Source organism: Thamnophis elegans, chromosome 15, assembly GCF_009769535.1.
Source record: "Thamnophis elegans isolate rThaEle1 chromosome 15, rThaEle1.pri, whole genome shotgun sequence".
Taxonomy (NCBI): Eukaryota; Metazoa; Chordata; class Lepidosauria; order Squamata; family Colubridae; genus Thamnophis; species Thamnophis elegans.
The window spans coordinates 12,999,987-13,023,164 of record NC_045555.1 but is presented as its reverse complement, the minus strand read 5'-3'; the positions used below and the strand labels follow the sequence as shown (position 1 = coordinate 13,023,164).

The window sequence follows — 23,178 nt, the reverse complement described above, 5'->3', positions numbered from 1 at the left end:
CACTATCCAAAAGATTAGGTTAAGAGGCTGCGCATCTTTCAGAGAGATGCAGTGGGTTGCATTCTTTTTTTAAAGAAAAAATATTTTCACATTTTTTAAAATGTAGGAAGTATCATGGCCAATCAAAACTATTTCATACGTTCTGCAATGGGAATCATGTAAATCTGAAAGAAAGAAAAAACTCAGGCCTAAAATCAAACATGATCTTCTGTAAGAATGCATGTTTATAATGGAACTTGAGGTCTTTTCAGCGTGTACATCTGAATTTAACATACCTGGCTACACTTCAACAAACACCGCAAATGGATTCAGCCACAATGCCTTTTTCAAACTGTCACATTCACATTCAGCAGACATAAGGCAGCTGATGACTCTTTCAGTCTGATGAGGCATAGATAATTCTCAGGAGCAAACAACCCAAAACAGTTCTGCTATCATTTGCAAAACATTATAGGAAAATGTATGCAAATCTCCATGCAAATTAGCCTTGAAAATGGCAGGATGAAAGCCTCCCCTTGCTGAGAGAGATTTACTTCCCCTACTGCTTTGCACTGATGCTCTCACAGTTCTGGTGGGTAAGAAAACAGACTATTGTCCGCAGAAGATTTTTGTCTCCCCTGTCAAGTTACAAGCGAGGAGATGGATTGGCAGAAGCTCCACTTTGCAAGAAAAGAATCAGTGGATGGTTCTCTTGGAAAGAAATTGGCACATATCCACTCCTCTGCTCACAACAGAACCCCTTATGTCACCAGGCTCGAAATTTTGGGCTTGGAAAACCTGGAACTATGCTGCTTATGGTCCGACCTAAGCATAGTACACAAAATTGTCTGCTACAACGTCCTACCTATCAACGACTTCGTCAGCTTCAACCTCAATAATACGTGAGCAAAGAATAGACACAAACTCAAGGCAAACCGCTCCAAACTCGATCGCAGAAAATACCACTTCAGCAACAGAGTGGTCAACACCCAGAATGCCTAGTATACCTGACTCCGTTGTTACATCCTCAAACCCCAACAGCTTCAACCTCAAACTGTCTACCGTGGACCTCACCCCACTCCTAAGAGGTCCGTAAAGGGGGCGTGCATAAGCGCACCAGTGTGCCTACCATCCCTGTCCTACTGTCCCCAATTATTTGTACTCATTTCAGGGGTGGGTTTCAACCGGTTCGCGGCAGTCCCTGCGAACCGGTTGGTCGGCGAACCCAGAAGTAAGTAACTTCCGGGAACGGCGAAGGGCGCGCCCGCCCGCCCGCGGTCCTTACCCAGTTTTGACGAGTTCTGCGCTTCCACGCATGCGCAGGACGCATACAGCGCCTGCGCGATCCTCCAGGAGCAGCTGGAGCGTCGCGCAGACGCTAGTACGCATGCGTGCACCACGCGCGTGCACGAGGACGCCGCCGGCCCTGTTCCAACCGAACCGGTTGGAATGGGGCGAGAAACCCACCCCTGACTCATTTCCTTTGTTCATGTCCACGTATTTACTTATACCTGTCATCTTGTACATGTTTGATAAACCAAACAAAAGAATAAATAAATAAAATACCCGGAGGGAAAAAAGTGTCCCTACAATCAAGTCAATTTGCATGACCTGTTAAGAGGGGACTGTATAATTTCATACATGTCTCTCTTTAACTGTATGAGTGTTTTCCAGGTCACCTTCTTTTTTCCGCTTTGGATCTTTGTATTGTAAACCAAATAAACATTTTTTAAACAGGCTGAAAAACTTGTCAACATCACACCCCAACCTTTGGGATATGGCCAGATATAAATCTGAAAGAAAAATAGCAATAAGGACAGAACTAAGTGGCTTCTGTTCTTGTGCCACTTATGAACCAGGTGGCTCCTCACCCTGAAATTGTGGAAGCTCCTACCTGTGATGAAATAACTAAGTTCAGCATTAAGGCCCATATCGGTGTCAGTACAATTCAGACGAACCACTTTGAAATCACGTGGTACATTTTCCAGAAGTGACACATTGTAGACAGCTGGGAAGAAGGTAGGGTTTTCATCATTCACATCTAAAACTATAAGAGAGAATTTGATCAAACTTCATTCTGGGGCACAATAGAAGCATTCTCTGAACTTTCTTCAAGAACCTACAACCAACCATACAGTAATTATTGCCAGTTACATTATTAGGTAGGTATGTCTTTATTATTTATTCACAGTAAAAAACCAGGAAATTGGCTACAATAATGTATAAAAATAAGCTAAATTAAAGGAAGAACAGATATGTAGGCTTATTATAACTCCCAAAATTCCCCAGGTAGCACACATCTTAAAGTTGCTAGGTTTTGAAAAACGCTCAGCTAGAGTTGAAAGTGGAAAGAGAGGGAACGGACTGACATAGATTGCAACCTTTTAGGCCATTAAACTGTTTGGCTGCACTAGAATTTCTGGAGTGTGAAAATTTGAGCTGGAGAGAAAGGAGAAGTAAGCTGGAAAATACAGTATAGTGATAACACAGGAAAACATAATAAACATATTTATGTTTATATTCGTAATATTAACTTGGGTGGAAAATAATATAATGTATAAGATTATGACACACACACACACACACACACACACACAGACACACAGACACACACACAGACACACAGACACACACACACACACACACACACACACACACACACACACATATATATATATATATATATATATATATATATATATATATATATATATTTAGTGTCATAACCCCTGGTAAGCCCCAATTATGGGAGGAAGCTAACTGCTTCCATCATCTGTCAATCGGCTCGTCACAAGAGTCCATCATGACAGAAACCTAATATTTTTACTGTTGCCTTTGTTATATTTGTGGTTTTCTTTTATTTATTTGTGCTGATAAATAAATAAAGGGAGGGTGTGGCTAGCTGATGAGAGCTAAATAGCTTGAAATAGATCTATACTAGTCTCCCTTTATTTATTTATCAGCACAAATAAAAAAAACCATATATATATATATATAATTCCAGATATTGGAGACAGTTTGGTGTAATGGTTTTGATGCTGGACTAGAAAATAGGAGACTAAGTCCATCCTTAAGCATAGAAGTTGGCTGGGTAAGTTTGGGGCAGTTACTCTCTCTCAGCCAACCCATAATTTAAGGTGATTATCCTGGGGAAAATAGAAGGAGGAAACATTATGAATACCCCCTTGAGTTGCAAAAAATAAAGGCAAGGTAGAAATTTAATGCGTAAATACAAAGAATGCCTTCCTTTCTGGAATGGTTCCTGCCAAAATTTATATTGGCGTTTCTCAACCTAAGCAATTTTAAGATATGTGGACTTCAGCTCCCCAACCAGGATTCCCCAACCACCATGAAGTCCACATATCTTAAAGTTCCCACGTTTGTGAAACACTGAATTGTATGATTTTGTTATTCATATTCAGGTAACTCAGAATACATGGAAAATTTCGTTTCTTCAACTCTGGCCTTATTTGAGCCAACTTAGTAGACACCAACCCACAGATTTATGTATTTATTTATTTATTAGACTTATATACCGCTTCATAGGGCTTTCAGCCCTCTCTAAGCGGTTTACAATTTTTTTTAGCAAATTGAGTCAGCAACTTGCCCCCACAGTCTGGGTCCTCATCTCACCCACCTCGGAAGGATGGAAGGCTGAGTCGACCTTGAGCCGGTGAGATTTGAACCGCTGAACTGCAGATCACAGTCAGCTAAAGTGGCCTGCAGTACTGCACCCTAACCACTGCGCCACCTCGGCACCAGATGATGCTCTACTGACCCAACTAATGCACAGAACATGATTTAGAACAAGAAATCCCTGTGCAAGCTTTGGGGAACCACCATCCCCACTCACACATGCATATTTAAAATATGATATAGTTGTGATATTGAGCCAGCCTTCAAAGGCTTTCAGTCCATCAATCACCTCTGACTGTGAGGGTGCTGGTAGAACTTTTGGATGGTTCCCCTGCATCGCTTGCTACTACCCTCAAGTAGTATTCAGCAATTCTTTCCCTGTCTAGAATAGTGGTGGAGTTGATAAGACCGGTCTTGCTGTTGATGACAAAGTCCATCCTGGGCATGCCCACCTGCATGCGATATGTCACTTGGCCATTCAAGTCCTTGTCCAGGTCTATGGCCACCACCTAGGACAGAAAGCACAAGACTTTGAGGAACTCATCCTGATGAGAGAGAAAAGCAGGTTTTTTTAAAAAAAATTCTCGGCAGAGTTAGCAATTTATTTTCCTGAGACACAGGTAGCAGTTATCAATATTTTCCTTTAGGGAGTCACTACACCAGTGTTGAATATTCTTTTGTGGAGCATTCATGGAAGCCAACTCTTTCAAATACAGTGCTACCTTGGAACTCATTGGTTCCAGGAGATGTGACTGGTACTAAAAGTGACAAGTACCAATCAAACCAGGTGACTTACCATGTGACCCTTTGGTTAGGCTGGGGAGAACTTTCTGCTTGTCCCTTTTACTATGTTAGTGACCTTTCCAGCATGGCCAACTCCCTGTTCGCCCTCTGAGACCATCCCCCACTTCCTTTTGCGGCAACCTTTCCAGCATGACTGACTTCCAATCCATTTTCAGTGGTCATCCTCCTCTTCCTATCACAGCACATCAAGAACCAAACAAATGACGAGTACTGGGTCAACATTTTCACATCAAAATGAGTCTAGTGCCAAATTTGATGAGTTTTGAAGCAGTTGAGTACTAAGGTATCACTGTATGTTTAATGTAATCTTGGCAAACAAGAGTGAACCTTATTTATCACTAGATATAAAATTCACTGCTAATTTTAATAATTTGTCAGGCTAATTCACAGTGTATTTGCTTCCATTAAGCATAATAGTGATACTATTAAATTATTTTTATCTTTTTCCCATTCACTGCTATCATAGTCGAATTTTGCATTACAAATCTTAATACAATAGTGTTCAAATAGCAGGTTGGGGTGCCTCCTGAGTGGCCTTTAGAGATTACTACTGACATTTAAATCTCTTGCTTATTTTAAAATATAGGAAATAAATTTGAGTAGAAAGTTAGATGATAATAAAAGGCAAAATTAAGATTTGTAATTCAACTATGATAGGAAAGGAGATATTATCCAAAGCGAGGACATGACAAAACAAACATGAAATGCTGCCAGTGCTGGCTCCTGACATTTAATCAGATTTTCTTGAATAAAATTGAGACAGATTTTCTTAATCTATACTCCCTCTAGAGCCGGGACCTTTTGGTGCAATGTGGATGAACAAGGGCTCAGCCTGCTCTCCGAGGATTTCTCAACCTTGGCAACTTTAAGGTGTGCAAATGTAAACTCCCAGCATGCTGACAGGGAATTCTGGGAGTTGCAGTCCACACATCTTAAAATTGTTGAGGTTGAGAAACGCTGGGCTGTCCAACTTCTGTTTCATCATTATGTCTCACCATAAAAAATGGGAAGATGATATCAAAAGAAACAGCATTTGATCACTTAAGTTTGAAAGGGAAGGGACGCCTTTTGTAGAAAACTGTACTGTACAGGTAATCCTTGACTTACAACTATTTGTTTAATGACCATTTGAAGTTACACTGAAAAAAGTGACTTGTGATTGTAGCAGTCAGGCAGTCATGTGATAAAAATTCAAGCTCTCAACAACCAGCATGGATATATGACAGTTGTAGAATAGAATAGAATAGTTGGGAGGGACCTTGGAGGTCTTCTAGTACAACCCCCTGCTTAGGCAGGAAACCCTACACCACTTTAGACAAATGGATGTCCAACATCTTCTTAAAAACTTCCAGTGTTGGAGCATTCACAACTTCTGGAGGTAAATTGTTTCATTGATTCATTGTTCTAACTGTCAAGAAATTTCTCCTTAGTTCTAGGTTGCTTCTCTCCTTGATTAGTTTCCACCCATTCCTTCTTGTTCTACCCTCAGGTGCCTTGGAAAATAGTTTGACTCCCTCTTCTTTGTTGCAACCCCTGAGATACTGGAACACTGCTATCATGTCTCTCCTAATCCTTCTTTTCATTAAATTAGACCTACCCAGTTCTTGCAACCGTTCTTCATGTTTTAGCCTCCAGTCCTCTAATCATCTTTGTTGCTCTTCTCTGCACTCTTTCTAAGAGTCTCCTCATCTTTTTTACATTGTAGTTCCTAAGATCACGTGATTGCCATTTGCGACTTTCCCAGCAAGCAAAATCAGTGGGGGGCAGCAGGATTCACTTAAGGACCATGGCAATTTGCTTAATGATTATGGCAAAAAGGTTGTAAAATTGGACATGACTCACTTAACAACCACCTTGTTTAACAGTGGAAATTCTCATCCTGATTGTGGCTGTAAGTTGAGGACTACTGTAATCAAACTGCTGAGAAGAAAATGCCATGAGTCATTCCCACCAATTTTAACATAGTTCAAACTATGTTCTTGGAAATAGATGTTGTAACTAAAAGTTAGCATATACTAAAGATGAAAAATAAGGCTCACCTGGAAGACAGATGACCCTGCTGGAAGACCCTCAGGAATCTCAGTGATAAAAGGCAAGTTCTGGAAGGTGGGATCGTTGTCATTAAGATCCAGTAAGTTTACAAACACTGTGGCACTACTTGTGGCCCGTAATGGTGGCCTCCCACCTGCAGGGGTCAGAAAAGTCACAAGATCAATTCCTCCAGCATCTTTTCCATTAAAACCTGTCAAAGAGACTTTCTAGGACATCGTCATAGTGAACCATCTTAAAATGAGATGGAAATCTTCAAGGATTAGGTTGTCTTGGGAAATTTAAAAAAAAAAAAAAAAAAAAAAACAACCATCAATTACACTAGCAGAATTTAGAAAGTAGCACTTTTAAAGAAATAGCCATTTCAAAACCCTGTAATATCTGAGAGAAAAATCAAAGTTTTATCAACAATATATCATATAAACCAGAGGTCTTCAAATTAGCAACTTTAAGATTTGTGGATTTCAACTCTGCTATCCAGCTATGCTGGCTGGAGAATTCTGGGAGTTGAAGTCCACAAGTCTTAAAGTTGCAAAGTTTGGGGACCCTTGATAGAAACCAATATGGAAGTAAATCCTAGCCAAAAAATATAAGGAAGCAGCTAATATAACCTAAACAAACATACGGTCAGTGACGGAGACCACAATCTTCCTCATGAGCTCAGCTTCTTGGGGATTTGGATTTTCTCTGTCCAACACAACCCCTGTTGTCCGAATCTTTCCCGTGGTACTGTTAAGACTGTAAAACTTATTTGGTGGTCTGATGCTGTAGACAAGGGAACCATTTTCTGCGAGGTCTGGATCAAAAGCTACCACCTACAGAAATCAGAAAGGTGTGTTTTATAGGCCTATGAAGACATTTTAAACAACCTTTTTCATTCCTTTGAGCATTTATGCTGGCTCTAAGAAGAAGCATGACATTGAAATGCTTAGGATACAAGCATCACTTGCAATTTAGTTGAAAAAAATAAGTCCATGCATCTTTTCTATTGCAACAGCAATCATAATACTGTAGCATCAGTAATATAATATAGATACTCTGTAATCTTCTATATATAAAAAATGGCTGTGTGTGTGTATGTTCCAGCATAACTCTGGAATGCCTCAAGCAATTTCAACCAAACCTGATACACAGATAACTTACTCTCTGGAAACAAATATTGTGGGGTTAAGACACCCCTAAAACCCCTCAGGGTGTGTGTTGTGTTAAGATACAGCCTGTTGTGCCTTAAAATGGCTTCTACTGTACTGCCATAAAATGACTTCTACTGTGCAGCGCAGTGGAGTTGCCATGATAACGGCTTCACAGTAGTCCACAAGGGGCTCCCTCTAGTAAGGGGGAAAATTCAACATTAGAAATTATGTTTGATCCGGACATTTCCACCCTATAAATAAATATCAAGGCAACACCGGGTTATCGGGTAGTATAATATATAAACTGCTGTAAAATTCAAATCTATCATTGGATGGCCACAGAGATGGATACTCTAGCTGTTTGACTCCATCTAGTTGCCATCCAAATTGCACAGTCTAGATCAGGAAACTCTAATTATAGAAGAAAAACTAAGTTTTGTCCCACCTTATTCACATTCCTTCTGAAATTTGCAAAGCACAATTTTAAAGAGCTCAAGCCCCTTGGGTGTACTAGATGAAGAACTAAACCATTGCCAGTCCGAACGCATTTGACAGCTATTCCTCCTTAATGGGTTTTTAGTAGTGAGAAAAGGATGCAAGAAGTGTTGAAGAAACGTGGAAGAATTATAAATGAAAGATGAGGGCATCTAAACCTTTCCTAATATTCAGTGATTGGAGTGAGGCAAACGCACAATGAATGTCTTATCCACAAGCCACTCTCACATTATCAGGAAATATTAGAACATTTCTTTTATGATTTTAAAGGCAACAATGCTAAAAAATCAGGAGAAGAGAAAAGTCTACCATGAATAAAAACCATAGCATTTTAATACCAGCTGATCTGACAAGAAACTGCTACTCAGGATACTAAAATGCATCCTTCAGTTATACATTGCAGTGGATTTAAATATTCATCAATTTGCACTAGCAGTGAGAACTAAACATGCTTACTCATCAAGCAAAGATTTCCTGAACTGCATTTAGCAACTGTTTTCTAGTGTAATGCATTCACAGCAGGTCCACTGTTGAAATTTATACATGCATGATAGATCTGATATTATATTTGCACAGATCTTCAGGCATAGTTAAAATTGGGGAGTGTAGCAGCTTCCCTTAAAGCTCTGAACTACAGCTGCCTCTTGCAAGGGATGGTAGACTTCTCAAGAATGAAAATTAAGCCTCTCTTCGAAATAAACGAGTGCATTTTTTTGTATTGATGTTTATTTTTAACTATGGTAGCATCCTGGACAATTGGTCCTGTGAATTACAATTCACAATGGGAGATGTAAGTCCCAAATAACGGATCTCAGTACAAGGCCGACATCTGCAACACCCCAGGATGCCAGCAGAGCAACTGAGACAGATTACACAGTGAAGAGATGCTACACATATGATTGAACAGAGCATTTCCAGAGACGATGCCCTGAGTGGAGAAACAGAGGAGCAGCAAGACAAGAGCGTTGGGTTACTCAACACACGAGGAGCAGTTCTCCAGCGTCATATTTCTTGGCAGCAACAGCGTCTGAAAACACCAGGAACACTTGGTTGTTGGACAGTGGGGCGAGTCAGCATATTGCTAATAAACTACACAAATGACTATCGGGCTCAAGGTTGACTCAGTCTTCCATCTTTCTGAGGTCGGTAAAATGAGATTGTTGGGGGCAATGTGCTGACTCTGTAAACCGCTTAGAGACGGCTGTAAAGCACCATGAAGCGGTATATAAATCTAAGGGCTTTTGCTATTGCTATACTTAATAAAGCCAAAGAACACAAAGAAATGCAAAGGAACAGCAAACGCTATGAATAAATGGAGAAGAAATCACTCTAGTCTTAAAAAAATATCGCTGGAACTTTAAATGTGATCTGGGCTTCTAACGGATTATTTTAAGGACATGAAATCATACACTAATGCCATGATGGCGAACCTATGGCACATGTGCCAGAGGTGGCACGCAGTGCCCTCTCTGATGGCACCTGAGTCGTTGCCCCAGTTCAGCTCCTCTGCGCATGCCTACATGCCTCCCACCAGCCAGATGGTCTTTGAATCTCTGCTGCACATGCGTGGGGGATGGGGCACATGCAGGGGGGCCACACATGTGTACACGGGAATGGGGTGCTTGCACATGCGTGGGGGGTCATGCAGGGGGCCATGTGCGCATGCACAGGGGGGCGGGGCATGGGGGGAATGCACACATTCACAGGGACAGACACATGCATGGGGGAGCACATGTGCATTGCATTTGGGGCACACATGCATTTGCATGCGCACGCTTTGGGCACTCGGTCCGGAAAAGGTTAGCCATCACTGCACTAATGTACGTGCTGAGTGTATGCTTCAAGTTGCAACTGAAATGAAGCAGAAGTTCAAGAATCTACAAGTAGAATGAGAGGAAGAGGAGGGAAGAAAGAAAGAGTAAGGAGAGGAGGGTGGAAGGGAGAGAAAGAGAAGGAGAGAGGGTAGGAAGGGGAAGAGGAAGAATAGGGGTAGAGGAGAGGTAAGGGAAGAAGGAAGGGGAAGGAGAGGAGGGAAGGAGAGGAGGAAGGGAGGAAGAAAAGAAAGGGAAAACAAGGTGGTGTTACAACAGGTGGAAGGGATGGTAAATAAAGCAACCCAAACTGTATATTATAACCTATTAAATGGAATCACAAATGTAGAAGAATGACAAATGTAAAGAAGAATAACACTTATATGAACGTATACTCACAATGGTGTGTGAGAGAATAATAAAAAAAAGATTTTGGCAAGAAGAATCTACAAGTAGAATGAAGGCTGATGGTGTATCCAAAAAGCAACAATTATTCCTAGACGTGGAAGGAAGAAAATCTCAAAGGCCACCTGAGGTAACTGAGAGTTAATTTACAAAGAGTGAACTTGGACTGGAGACCTTTGCTATTTCCACACCTCCTCAGAAGATTAATGTTTCATTATGTGATTTTTTTTTTTAAAAAAGCAGGGTCTTCTTGTTTGATGATTTTGTGGATTCTCTTCACTTTCCCCTCATTTATTTTCTGTTTCACGCCCGTCATTTTTCTCCTAGCGTGATGGAGAATAATTCTCCCTTCTCCCTCTTTTTTATTTTGCCAGTGGGATTTGAAGGGCTTTAAATCAATGCCTTTCATAGAGGTCCTTGAAGGAGGTCGCAAACTAGGTTGAAAAAGTTGAAATCACTCATTTTTTTTAAACTTAAAAAAAAACCACCCCCACAGAACCCCAACACATGGACTTGCACACACAAAGAGAAAGGCCAGGCATGCTTGCAAAGTCGGAAGCTGTGGATGCAGTTCAAGGACTATGCATGTCTGTGATTTATTTTTAATAAATCGCCATAGAATTTGTAGTGCGGGAACTGGAGGAAGAAATTCTAGCCTTATAATAATAGTATTTAGCACTTAGACTTATATACCACTTTGTAGTGCTTTATAGCTCTCTCTAAGCCGTTTACAGAGTCAGCCTTTTGACCCCCAACAATTTGGGTCCTCATTTTACCCACCTCAGAAGTATGGAAGGCTGGTTCAACCTTGAGCCGGTCAGGATCAAACTCCTGCCAGTGGGCAGAATTAGCCTGCAATACTGCATTCTAACCACTGTGCCACTACAGCTCCTGATAAAAAAAACATTGCAAGGAGTGCGACTTTTTATATGCCTTATCCGCTATTGGCTGCAAGGTTCAGTGTCATTGGACACTGGGACAATTGAATGAACTTTAGTGCTCCTCATGGCAGGTTTCCAAGTGATGAAACCCGTTGAAAAAAAAGAACTATGCAAAGTCCATCTTCCAAAACAAATTTGTTTTGTTTAGGTAGGCAATTACAAGCCTGTTGTAGTTCCAGATCTGACACAAACCAGAATTACACCACATAATATTGTAAATTAGAAATGAAGGGGAATAAGTAATAAGGATACAACTTGTTGGTTTTAGTAGAAACATTTGTTTTCTGTAACACACATATATTATGTGATAGTTTAACGTCCAATAACGTCCAAAAGCCTACCTCCTAAAATTAATAAGCAAATGACCATGGGGCTTTTACATGGGAGAAGTTCCTTTTAACCTTTGGTGTTCCCCACTGAAAGTTTGACTGAATAAAATAAAAAGGCACAAAGGCATTCCTAACCTACAATTGCAGCTCTAGAGTGAGATTTTAACCATCTGGATTACTTTCACTGCAATCGGATTTATTTCCCAGAAAATTTACTTAAGACTGCTGATACCCAGCAGGACTCCTCCTACACGAATGCTCAGACATGCTGCTATTAAACTGCACAAACCAGCAGAAGGAAACACTGAACAAACCAGCTGCCACTACTACATCATATTCAGAAACAATAAACCAAGCTTGGCAATTTATAGCCTGCAGGTGGCTTGGGGGAGGGGGAGGGACAGTCCCTAGAGCACACAAAGAATAGACAAAGGCCAACCTTTTTGGCCTGTTGGAAGGTAGCAATTTAAAGAAAGATGATAAGCAAAATCAGAGAATGTCCAGTTCTCTCCCCCTGCCTCCTCTTGTAATGGAAAGTTCTAAATCAGGGGTGTCAAACTCCCAGCCCGTGGGCCGGATGTATCACATGCTGGCCATGCCATTTTAGCAAAGGGGGAAAAAGCCATGATACATCACGTGATGACAATGTGACGATGTGAGTTGGGCACCCCTGTTCTAATTGTATGTGTTATAGCCCACCAGCGACAAGCGGAGCTGGCAGCAGATTTGGAAAGTGAGGAGGTTGGGGAGGAACATAAGCCAGTCCTGGACTCTGGGGAAGGCTCTGATGACGGCTCTGTGTCAGAGGCAGAGAGGGGGCCAGAGCCGTATGCCACATCAGCTGCCTTCAGAGTCAGACACCAGTGAGACAGACGAATAGCTGGAGCATGGAGGGAACAGCTAAAGGACAGGGGTCGACTTGGGAGTAAGGCCACAGGTGGATGGTAAATGGCCCCTCCCAGAGGAAATAAAAGAGGGAGTGGAGTTTGCAGGAGCCAATTAGTTCGCTTAATTGGTTTATGACTCTCTGAGACTCCTTGCCAAGTTTTGCAGAAATCGGCCTGTCAGCTCTCCGAGCCAGATAAGGTCTGTGACTGTAAATCCTACCTTGAAAGACTTTACTGGATGTAAATGAGCAGAATTCACAGTCAATTAATAAACGTTTTTTTTGTCGGGACAAGGAGTTTGCTTCATGCTCTTGGGAAGCCTCGGTCAGAACAGTATGCCGATGTGGACCTCATTAAAAAAAGGCAACTCCCTCCATTCTCTTGTCCCACTCCCAAGTATAGAGAGCTACAATGCATTTTCCCTTCCCTTCCCTACCCCATACTTTATGGCTCCTGAAAGCTTTTTTGCAACCTGTAGTCACTCCATTGCCCCCTTCCCATCATGAGACATCCATGTCCAAGTAGCAAACAAGCTGTTCTGGCCTAGGCTTCCTGAGAAAGCATAAATCACTTAGTCCCAAAAACCCTATTTTATTTATACAGGTGTAAATTATGGTCATTAACAGTCCACAAGGCTTCACAAAGAGTCTGTGAAGGTTCCGACAGATGTCTGCTCGAGTTGCCAGTCTTTCAGGATAATGCTGATAAGCACCCATCTTTATCTCCCTTGAAACGCTGCCAGGGACCTAATTGCCAAATGCGGAGCAAGGCTAAAGTTAGCACAGAGTCAAACATAACTTTTCAAAGCTTGAACCGACCAGATGAACTAATTGCTTCCTGCAAAAGCTCACGTCCTGTTCGCTCCTCTTTTATGTCTTATGGGAGGGGCCAATCATCTCCAAGCCTTACTCCCAAATCGACCCTGTTTTCTTAATTGTTCTTGCCTTCTGGCAGCTCTGAGCATGCACACACTGGGAACAGGCACCTGCTGTTCTTCTGCCTCACTGATGTCAGATTCTGGAGGCTCCATAGACAGCAAATAACTACCAGATGGCCTTGGTCCCCTCTCTGCCTCTGATGCAGAGCCCTCATCTGAGCCTTCCCCAAACTTCAGGACTGGCCCATTTTCTTCCCCAAACTCCTCAATGTCTGAATCTGCAGCCAGCTCTGCTGGCCACTGGCCGGTCACAACACAAGATGCAGAAGGCACCTGGGATTTTTTGAATGGATGTGTAGGTCTTAACATAGTGCCCCACAAAAGCAGCAGCAGAAAAAACAACAATCATTTGTCATACATGCAATGGAATTAGTTTGATCATATTCATGGTGGAAGTGGTACCAGAGGTGGGTTGCTGCTGGTTCGGCTGAACTGGTAGTGAAATTCTGGCCTGGACCGCAGAACCGGCAGCAATCCAGGCCTGCCACGCCTCCGAACCAGTTCCCTCGCTGCCACTTGGCTGTCACCATTTTGGATTTTAGTGACTGCTTGTGCACAGTTCACTGTAAATTGTTCTGTGCATGCGCACAAAACAGTTTACATTGAACAGCGCACACGCGCACAAAGCATGCACGCACATTGCATGCAGGTTGCAAACTGGCAGTAACACTGGCAACAACCCACCCCCGAGTGGTACCCTTAACAATATGAAGGGACAAATATTGGAATCAGGAATGAATTCATGAATATATCAAAGAGATTCTAAGGCAGTCTTGAAGCCAGAATAAAGACCACTATAGACTCTGTATTGGCTCTATATATGACATCATTTCAAACATGTCTTCAGTGATAAAGCTGGTGTGCAATTCTGGGACATGTGCTAATTACCGTTTCCCCATTAGCTCATTTTCTTTTGTAAATCCCCTTCCTCCAAATAGCTTTCTTCTTGCAAAGAGGATTTATAAATGTATACATTTTTTGCGACCATGTAGTTTAAAGTATTTGCGGAATCCTGTTTCAATTATGTACTCCATTCCACACCCTTTTAATATTTTATAAATATGTTTTAAATATTTTAACCAACAGGCAGTGCAAAGCTAAAGAGATGTAATAGGGTTCAAAGTGTGATTTTGGCATATTAGAAATAAAAAACCACAGCGCAGGAGAGTGTGGGTTGTATACTTGGACACCTACTGTTGTGACATCGGAGTTGGGAGGGGTCATTTCCACTAGGTTGATGAAATACGGCTCATCTTTCCATACAGGGTAATTGTCATTGATGTCCAGCAAAGTGATGTTTACCTGAAAAGAACCATAGATATAAATTCACATTTCCCCCCCAGGCATTTCAGTCAGATTCTCCCAGCATTACTATAGCACCTTTACAAACTTACTTTTCATTGTCGATAGAGGAAGAGGATTAACTCTCCTCCTCTAACCTCTTAAGCTTTAACTCCAAGGTTTTCAAAATTCACTACTTAGCTTTTCTGACAATGTCAGAATTTCTGTCAATGAATGCATGAGTCACAAAACAAACATACTTGACTAATTTTTCTCTGATCTCACAATGGTTCCAGGATTTCCTCTTAATTACACGCAATATGCTACAGTTACAGATTCAGATTAAGAGTTGGAAGGAACTTGTAGGTCATCTAGTCCAAACCCCTGCTCAAGCAGACCCTACACTATTTTTCACAGATGGCAGTCCAGTCTCTTCTTGAAAGATTCCCTGTGATAAAGCTCCAGTGGTGGGATTCAGCCAGTTTGCACCGGTTGTTAAGTTTCTGAGAAGTTTGGTGAACTGGTTGTTGGAAGAAATCATTAGGGCAGAGAACCAGTTGTTAAATTATTTGAATCCCACCACTGTGAAGCTCCAACAACTTCTGAAGGCAAGCTGTTTCACTGGTTGATTGTTCTAACTGTCAGAAAATTTCTCCTTATTTCCACGTTGAATCTCTCCTTGTTCAGTTTCCATCCATGCTGAGAATTTTATCCACAGATATTCTTACCGTATTTGGAAATGTTAGTTTTAAAATGTGTATTTTCTTTCCATGCTTTGATTAAATCAAAGCTTAGATGAAGTTCATGCACAAAATAAGACATTTAATCTGGACTCCTGGAGACTTCATAGATAGGACCATTCAGGATCTTTTTGGTAAAAATTTTAAAGATGGCTTTTGTTGTCTCCTTTCTAAGGCTAAGAAAGGACGATTGACTCAAAGTCACCCAACTGGCTTCCATCTTGAAGGAAGGACTAGAATTTGGGGTTTTCTGCTTGTAATTTAGCATCTCAGCCAGCGGAAACCCATTTTAAAATTTTGCTTTGCTCTTTGTTTCTAAAATTATTTGGGAATTTTAACAATCAGATAAACCAGTTAATGTCCAGTTTTAATGAAGAGTTCATACACTTTTTTTAGCCAATGTAAATCAACAGTCAACCAAAATAACTTTTATGCAAATAATAATATGCGAACTAAATATTTCTTAGACTAAAAACCTAAATCCTTTTATTTGAGAGTCAGTTCATTTGCATATAATAACTGATACGGTTTCATCCGCTCATACTGTACAACAGTGGATTTCAACAAAGAAGAGCATCAATGTTATTACCAGTAATAGCGTTAAAAGGTTCCAAGGAAGAGTATACAGGCAGTCCTTGACTTATAACAGTTAATTTAGGGACCATTTGAAGTTACAACAGCATTGAAAAAAGTGACTGTTTTTCACACCTATAAGCATTGTGGCATCCCCATGGTCACGTGATCAAAATTCAGGTTTGGCAACTGAGTCATATTTATGACGGCTGCAGTGTTCTGGGATCACGTGATCCCCTTTTGCGACCTTCTGACAAGCAAAGTCAATGGAGAAGCCAGCTTCACTTAACAACCGTGTTATTAACATGACAACTGCAGTGATTCATTTAACAACTTTGTAAAGGATGTTAGTTGCGAAGTCATGTCCAACCCATTGCGACCCCATTGACAACGTTCCTCCAGGCCTTCCTGTCCTCTGCCATCCTCTGGAGTCTATTTAAGCTCACACTGACTGCTTCGGTGACTTCATCCAGCCACCTCATTCTCTTCGTCCCTTTCTTCTTTTGCCCTCAATCGTTTCCAGCATTAAGGCTCTTCTCTAGTGAGTCCTTCCTTCTCATTAGGTGGCCAAAGTATTTGAGTTTCATCTTTAGGATCTGGCCTTTTAAAGAGCAGTCAGGGTTGGTCTCTTCTAGGACAGACCAGTTGGATCGCCTTGCAGTCCAAGGGACTCGCAGGAGTCTTCTCCAGCACCATAGTTCAAAGGCCTCCATTCTTTGGCGCTCAGCCTTCCTTATGGTCCAACTTTCACTGCCATAGATTGCAACTGGGAAAACCATAGCATTGACTGGTTGTAAAATGGAGCAAAATTCATTTAACAAAAGTCTCACTTAGTCAGATAAATTTTGGGCTCAATTGTGGTTATAAGTTGAGGACTACCTGTAGCCAGTCAACTTGATAAAGAGGAAGTAACTGCTTGGATTGTATTGTGCAGCCTGGACACAGGTAATTCATCATCGTGAGTAGAAATGGAAAATGAATAACACTTACGAAGGAAAGCATTTTGTGCCTACTGTTCCCATGCCACTTGTCCCATCTGAATTATTAGATGAGAACATTGTAAAAAGTACTGTGGTGCAGGGTAAGAGCAACCTTTATCCTCGGAGTCATAATGCTGAAGCATAATATATATAAATGCTATTTTAATTTGGGAGAACACAATGCACTCTGGAGGAATTCAACCAGCGCAGATGTTTCAAGGTTAAACTGCTCATCAAAATGTGCATGCTGACACGGACAAATTCTTTAATCCCTCAATCACTATCATGATATTGTAGCAAATGATAAATAGCCTTATTTAAACCAAGGGATTGGGGCCTTTTGTACTCTCAGAGTATGCACAAGTGAAACTCCCTTTTTAAATAGTCTTCCTAGCTATGGACAGTAACGAGCAAGAAAAAAAGTGAATGTGTTGCTAGTTAGGGCCTTTCCTTGCTATTCTTACTTTGGAAAGATAGTAGTGGGACAGTCAGATATGAACTGAGAAGACAGATTCTAGTTCCCATTTGATCAGAAAGGTCCAAATAATTCACTCTGGATGACTCTGTTTCTTCCTCTCAGCCAGTGGTGGGATTCAACCGGTTCGCACAGGTTCGGTAGAACTGGTAGCTAACTTTTTGTGCAGTTAGGCAAACTGGCTGAATAGTGTGCCTCCTCACACCTAGCCATCCCCCCCCAGCCACTCCTTGCCTGACTGCCCAGTCGCTCATCTGGCTGCTTGCCAAGTATGGTGAGGCGAGGTTGGGCGAAACGAGGTGCTCTTCAACGTGAGTGATGTCGAGTTGGCCCATGCACATCCAGTCACATGACCACTCAGACATGCCCACCCAGCCATAACCCAATTGTTATTTGAATCCCACTACTGCTCTCAGCCCAATCTATCTTACTGTGCCTGCAGGATTTAGTAATATCTGCAGGATCCTGTGCTTTCTATCATAATGACGTAAACACCACCACATTATTAGAATATAAGGTCCAATCTATTTGGTATGTACAGTAGTCCTTGACTTACAGCCATTTAATGATGGTTCCAAGTTACGATAGCCTCAGAAGAAGCCATTTAGAATATGTCCTCAAAGTTGTGACCAAAGCACCACCCCAAAGTGACCTGATCACAACTTGGGCACTTGGCAACTGGCTTGCATTTACAACAGTTGCAGTATCTGGCAATCATGAGATTGTTATTTGCAATCTTCGCAGCCAGTTTCTGACAAGCAAAGTCAGATGGGGAAGCTGCATTTGCTGAATGACTGAAGTAGAAATGGTCGTAAAATAGGATCTGGTCATGTGATAACTTGCTTTATAACCTCACCAACTTACAGCAGAAATTCTATTCCCAATGGTGGTCATCAGTTGAGGGCTGCTCTACTGGTAATGTCACAATATACAAGCTGTCACAACATACAATATGTAGGAATGACCTTGGAAGAGAGGAGAAAGAACCACAGGCTGGACAACTGTCATGGGAAGGCATCTCAATCCCCAGAAGGAGTGTGTTTGTGTTTGTGTGTGTGTGTGTGTGTGCGTGTGCGAGAGAGAGAGTCAGTTTGTAAAAAACCCTAGTTTTCTGGAGAGTAAAAGGACCGAAGGAGAAAATTTATTTCAGTCTTACATGATAGATAGATAGATAGATAGATAGATAGATAGATAGATAGATAGATAGATAGATAGATAGATAGATGTTGGTTGGTTGGTTGGTTGGTTGGTTGGTTGGTTGGTAGGTAGGTAGGTAGGTTAGGTAGATAGATGCATGCATGCATGCATGCATACATACATACATACATACATACATATGCGGTGGCTCAGTGGCTAAGATGCTGAGCTTGTCGATCAGAAGTTGACAGTTTGGTGGTTTGAATCCCTAGCATCGCGTAACGGAGTGAGCTCTCGTTACTTGTCCCAGCTTCTGCCAACTAGCAGTTCAAAAGCACATAAAAAATGCAACTAGAAAAATAGGGACCACTTTGGTGGGAAAGTAACAGCGTTCCGTGCGCCTTTCATGTTTAGTCATGCCGGCCACATGACCACGAAGACGTATTAGTGCAGCATTGGCTCTTCGGCTTAGAAACAGAGATGAGCACCGCCCACTAGACCCGGAAACCACTAGCACCCATGTGCAGGGGAACCTTTACTTTTTCACACACACACACACACACACACACACACACACACACTTATATAACTACCTAATACATGCATAGTTAATAATCACAATCTAGGGTTAAATCCATCTTCTCTTATCAATATCAATTGAATCTGGTCCCTAAGGAAGGAGGAAAACAAGAGAAGAGAGGTGACTTGACAGCCATTTGCCCAGAATGGTAAAGGGTCTTCTGCTTGAGCAGCAGTTTGGACTAGAAGACTTCCAAGCTCCCTTCCAATTCTTATTATTCTATGTTCTGTCGTTGTGTATCTTCTCTGGACTACCTTGAGGAGCTAATACAAGGGGAGGTGCTTGCATTGTATTCACACATTGATGCTTTTGTTGTTTTCTCTCTCCTCTCCTCCAAGGATGCTCCTGGTGGTCTAAAATTAGGGAAAGCCTTTGTGTAAATGCCTTGAGTTAGGGTTAGGGTTAGAAATGGTGGGACAGTGAGGAAAATAATAACAGTAAAAATAACAATAGTCACCACCACAACACCGAATTCCCTGATGTCAGTGTCTCTCAACTTCAGCAACTTTATGATGTGTGGACTTCAATTCCTAGAATTCTCCAGCCAGCATGTTAGAGCATTCATCACAGAACATGGGATAATAGGGTTGTAATGGAGGTCTTCTATTCAAGCCCCCTACTTGTGGCAGGAGAGCCTATATCATTCTGGACAAATCACTGTCTTCTTAAAAACCTCCAGTGATGGAGCACTCACAACCTCTTGAGGCAAGCTGTCCCACTGATTAATTGTTTCACTGACAGGAAATTTCTCCTTAATTCTAGGTTGGTTCTCTCCTTGATAAGTTTCTATCCGTTATTCTTATCTTGCCCTCAGGTGCTATGGAGAAGAGGTTGAGCTCCATCACTGGAAGCTTTCAAGAAGAGACTGGACTGCCATCTGTGAAAAAATGGTGTAGGGTCTCCTGCTTGGGCGAATGTGTGTGGACTAGACGACCTACGAGCAGGGGTGAAATGCTACTGGTTTGGGCCAGTTTGTTCTAACCGGTAGTAAAAAATACTTTAAAAAGTTTTTTTTTAAGTTTTGACAATCGCATGTCGCACAGCTAATCTTCGGAACTTTTTTTTACTACAGGTTCTCTGGAAACGCAGGGGTGGTGGTGGTTCGTTTTTGCTCCCAGCAGGCTTCCCTGAGGCCTGCTTGGCCAAAAACAGGGGATTAGGGGGGTGCTGAGAAAGAAAGAAAGAAAGAAAGAAAGAAAGAAAGAAAGAAAGAAGGAAAGAAAGAAGAGAGAAAGTCAAAGGAAGAAAGGGAGGGAGGAAGGGAAAAGGGAGAGGGAGGGAGGACTACAAACTTGGCACTAGAAGCAGCTTCAGAGGATAATCCAGGGCTGGAAGGGACCTGGAGGTCATCTAGTCCAACCCTGTTTCTGTCTTTTAATCCCCCAGTTACATGACTACATAGCCATGCCCACCCAGTCACATGCCCCCCACCAAGCCACGGCCACAGAACCGGTAGTAAAAAATGTTTAGATTTCACCACTGCCTACAAGGTTCCTTCCAACTCTGTTAATCTGTATCTGTACCCTCTTCTCTTTGACAGACCCTCAAGTACTAGAAGTCTGCTATAAAGTTGCTGTAGTTAAGAAACACCACCATATATGAACAAAGCATAAGGACCAGAGTAGATTTATCATCAGAAATTATGCATTTCTTCTTTCTCCCTGTAATACTAAAGGCTGCAGTTTTTATTGATACAGGTTGCCCTGAAATGAAATAAAAATGACACTAGGGGTGATTTTTTTTTTTACAGAATTCACAAAAGAAAGTTGAGGCAAAAGAATTTGGATTGAAAGATATATATATTTACTGTATAAATATATTCGAGATAATGCAACTGAATAGCCAATAAAACGATAATCGCATCGAAAACGATAGACATCACAGCAAATCATGGGAGCAGTTTGTAGTGGAAAAAGAAGGAAAAAGCTTAAGCATGCTTCCTTGATCTCTCACTGTCCCTTTAAATTATTTAAAGCATTTTAAATTCCTATTAGAAGTGTGCCCTAGGGCAGTGACCTGATAGAAGAGTAGTTGCTGATTGCTTACAGGATATCTGGGAAGGAGAAGAGGAGGAGGAAAGAAGAGAGAGAGAGAGAGAGAGAGAGAGAGAGAGAGAGAGAGAGAGAGAGAGAGAGAGAAACACACACACACACACACATATGTGTGTATGTATGTATATAGGTAGGTAGGTAGGTAGGTAGGTAGGTAGAGATAGAGATAGAGATAGAGATAGAGATAGAGATAGAGATAGAGATAGAGATAGAGATAGAGATAGAGATAGAATAGAAAAGGCAAGAAATTTCTAATATGGTATGTTGAAGAAAGTGGTTATGCAAAAGACAGACCACACCAAATGAAAATATTTCCTTAATTTTGCAGTTATTTTTCCTCACCTTGCTTTTTCTCCAAGTAAAATATTAGTCCACATTAAATAATATGGCATAAAACATGGTGTGAAACTGTTGTTGTCATGTTATCACGTGATGTATCATGCTTCCCCCCTTTGCTTAACCGGAGGTGGGCATGGCCAGTATGTGACGCATCCGGCCTACAGGCCATGAATTTGACACCCCTGACCTAAAATATGTATTTTCCTCACACATTCCAAGCCAGGGAGGATAAGGGGGAGAGGGAAGAACAAATAACAATTATAAAGCAATTATTACCACACTAATATCTTGGAGTGCTGATTACCTTCTGCTCTAAGAGGCAGAAATTAAATTTAACAGAGTTTGAAGGGACCTTGGAGGTCTTCTAGTCCAACCCTCTGCTTGGGCAGGAAACCCTACACCGCTTCAGACAAATGGATATCCAACATCTAAAAAACTTCCAGTGCTGGAACATTCACAACTTCTGAAGGCAAGCTGTTCCACTGATTAATTGTTCTAACTGTCAGGAAATTTCTCCTTAGTTCTAAGTTGCTTCTCTCCTTGGTTAGTCAATAGCTTGACTCCCTCTTCTTTGTGGCAGCCCCTGAGATACTGGAATACTGCTATCATGTTAACATATCTACAATTTTCACATCTCATTTGAAAATGAAAACATGGGCTCAACTCAATTGAATGATAATAACTGGCCAAAATAATCCAGAAAGTATAATAATGAGGCAACAGTATGAACTCAGGTCTCCTAAACCAAAATCTAGAATTCCACATTGTCAAGTCAACCCACAGGAGGCTTGTCATCATTCAGACAAGATAAAATTCTCAGCTTCATAAAACTCCTAATGAGTTGAATGAAAAGTTATAAAAATGTAAGCAGTGAATTCAAAAAAATTCTGCAAAGACATCCAACATCTGGCATTTTGCTTACACTGTACAGGAAGAGAAGGAACTTCAGTTTGAAAGGATTTATCAAGCGAAAAAATCACTTCATCCCAAACATGGGTGAGCATATTTTTCCAGGTAGGAATCTTGGTCTGAGTTCCATCCACGGGTGGGCTTCAAAACTTTTAGCAAGGAGTTTTCTGCCCGGTTGCTGGGTGGCCATGGCCATGGTGAACGTGGCCTACTTGGCCTCCTGCACCACAGTGGGGGGGGATTTTGCTCTCTGCGGGCTCCGGAGGCTTTTTTTGAATCTCCGAGAGGGCAAAAACGGTCTTCCCAGGCTCTGGAGGCCCTCTGCAGGCCGGAATGTCCGGTAGGCCCATTCTTCACCCTCCCCGAGCCTCCATGCACAACCTGCACTTACCTGCATCCAAAATGGGCCACATGGGGACCCCTGGGAGGGGTGGGGTGGGCAGAATAATCCAGAAGTGGGATTTGGGGGCTCTCCGAACTGCACAGAGTCTTAGCTAGAGGTTCTCCTGAACCCCTGTGAACCCCCAGCAGCCCTCCCCTGGTTCCATCCAACAATATCATAGCCTCCCTAACTCTATAATCTTTCCAACTATTCCTGGTCATAGCTTCTCATTAGGCACAATAATGATACAAGTGGGAATATGGAAGACAAAGATTGCTTCATGACAGAAGAAAAAGGGAAAGAAAATGACCACTTCAGCCAAATC

The 23,178-nt window shown here is 41.7% G+C and overlaps 1 protein-coding gene across 1 annotated transcript in view; it reads right to left on the bottom strand.

The window, feature by feature from the left end:
- Nucleotides 1-23,178, bottom strand: part of CDH23 (cadherin related 23) — a 594,289-nt gene that overhangs the window by 177,923 nt on the left and 393,188 nt on the right. The window contains exons 22-26 of the mRNA XM_032232225.1: nucleotides 14,601-14,708; nucleotides 7,094-7,283; nucleotides 6,459-6,604; nucleotides 3,905-4,124; nucleotides 1,874-2,026 (exon numbers count right to left, since the gene is read on the bottom strand). Coding sequence (XP_032088116.1) covers nucleotides 1,874-2,026; nucleotides 3,905-4,124; nucleotides 6,459-6,604; nucleotides 7,094-7,283; nucleotides 14,601-14,708 — 817 coding nt within the window. The remainder of the gene's footprint in view (nucleotides 1-1,873; nucleotides 2,027-3,904; nucleotides 4,125-6,458; nucleotides 6,605-7,093; nucleotides 7,284-14,600; nucleotides 14,709-23,178) is intronic.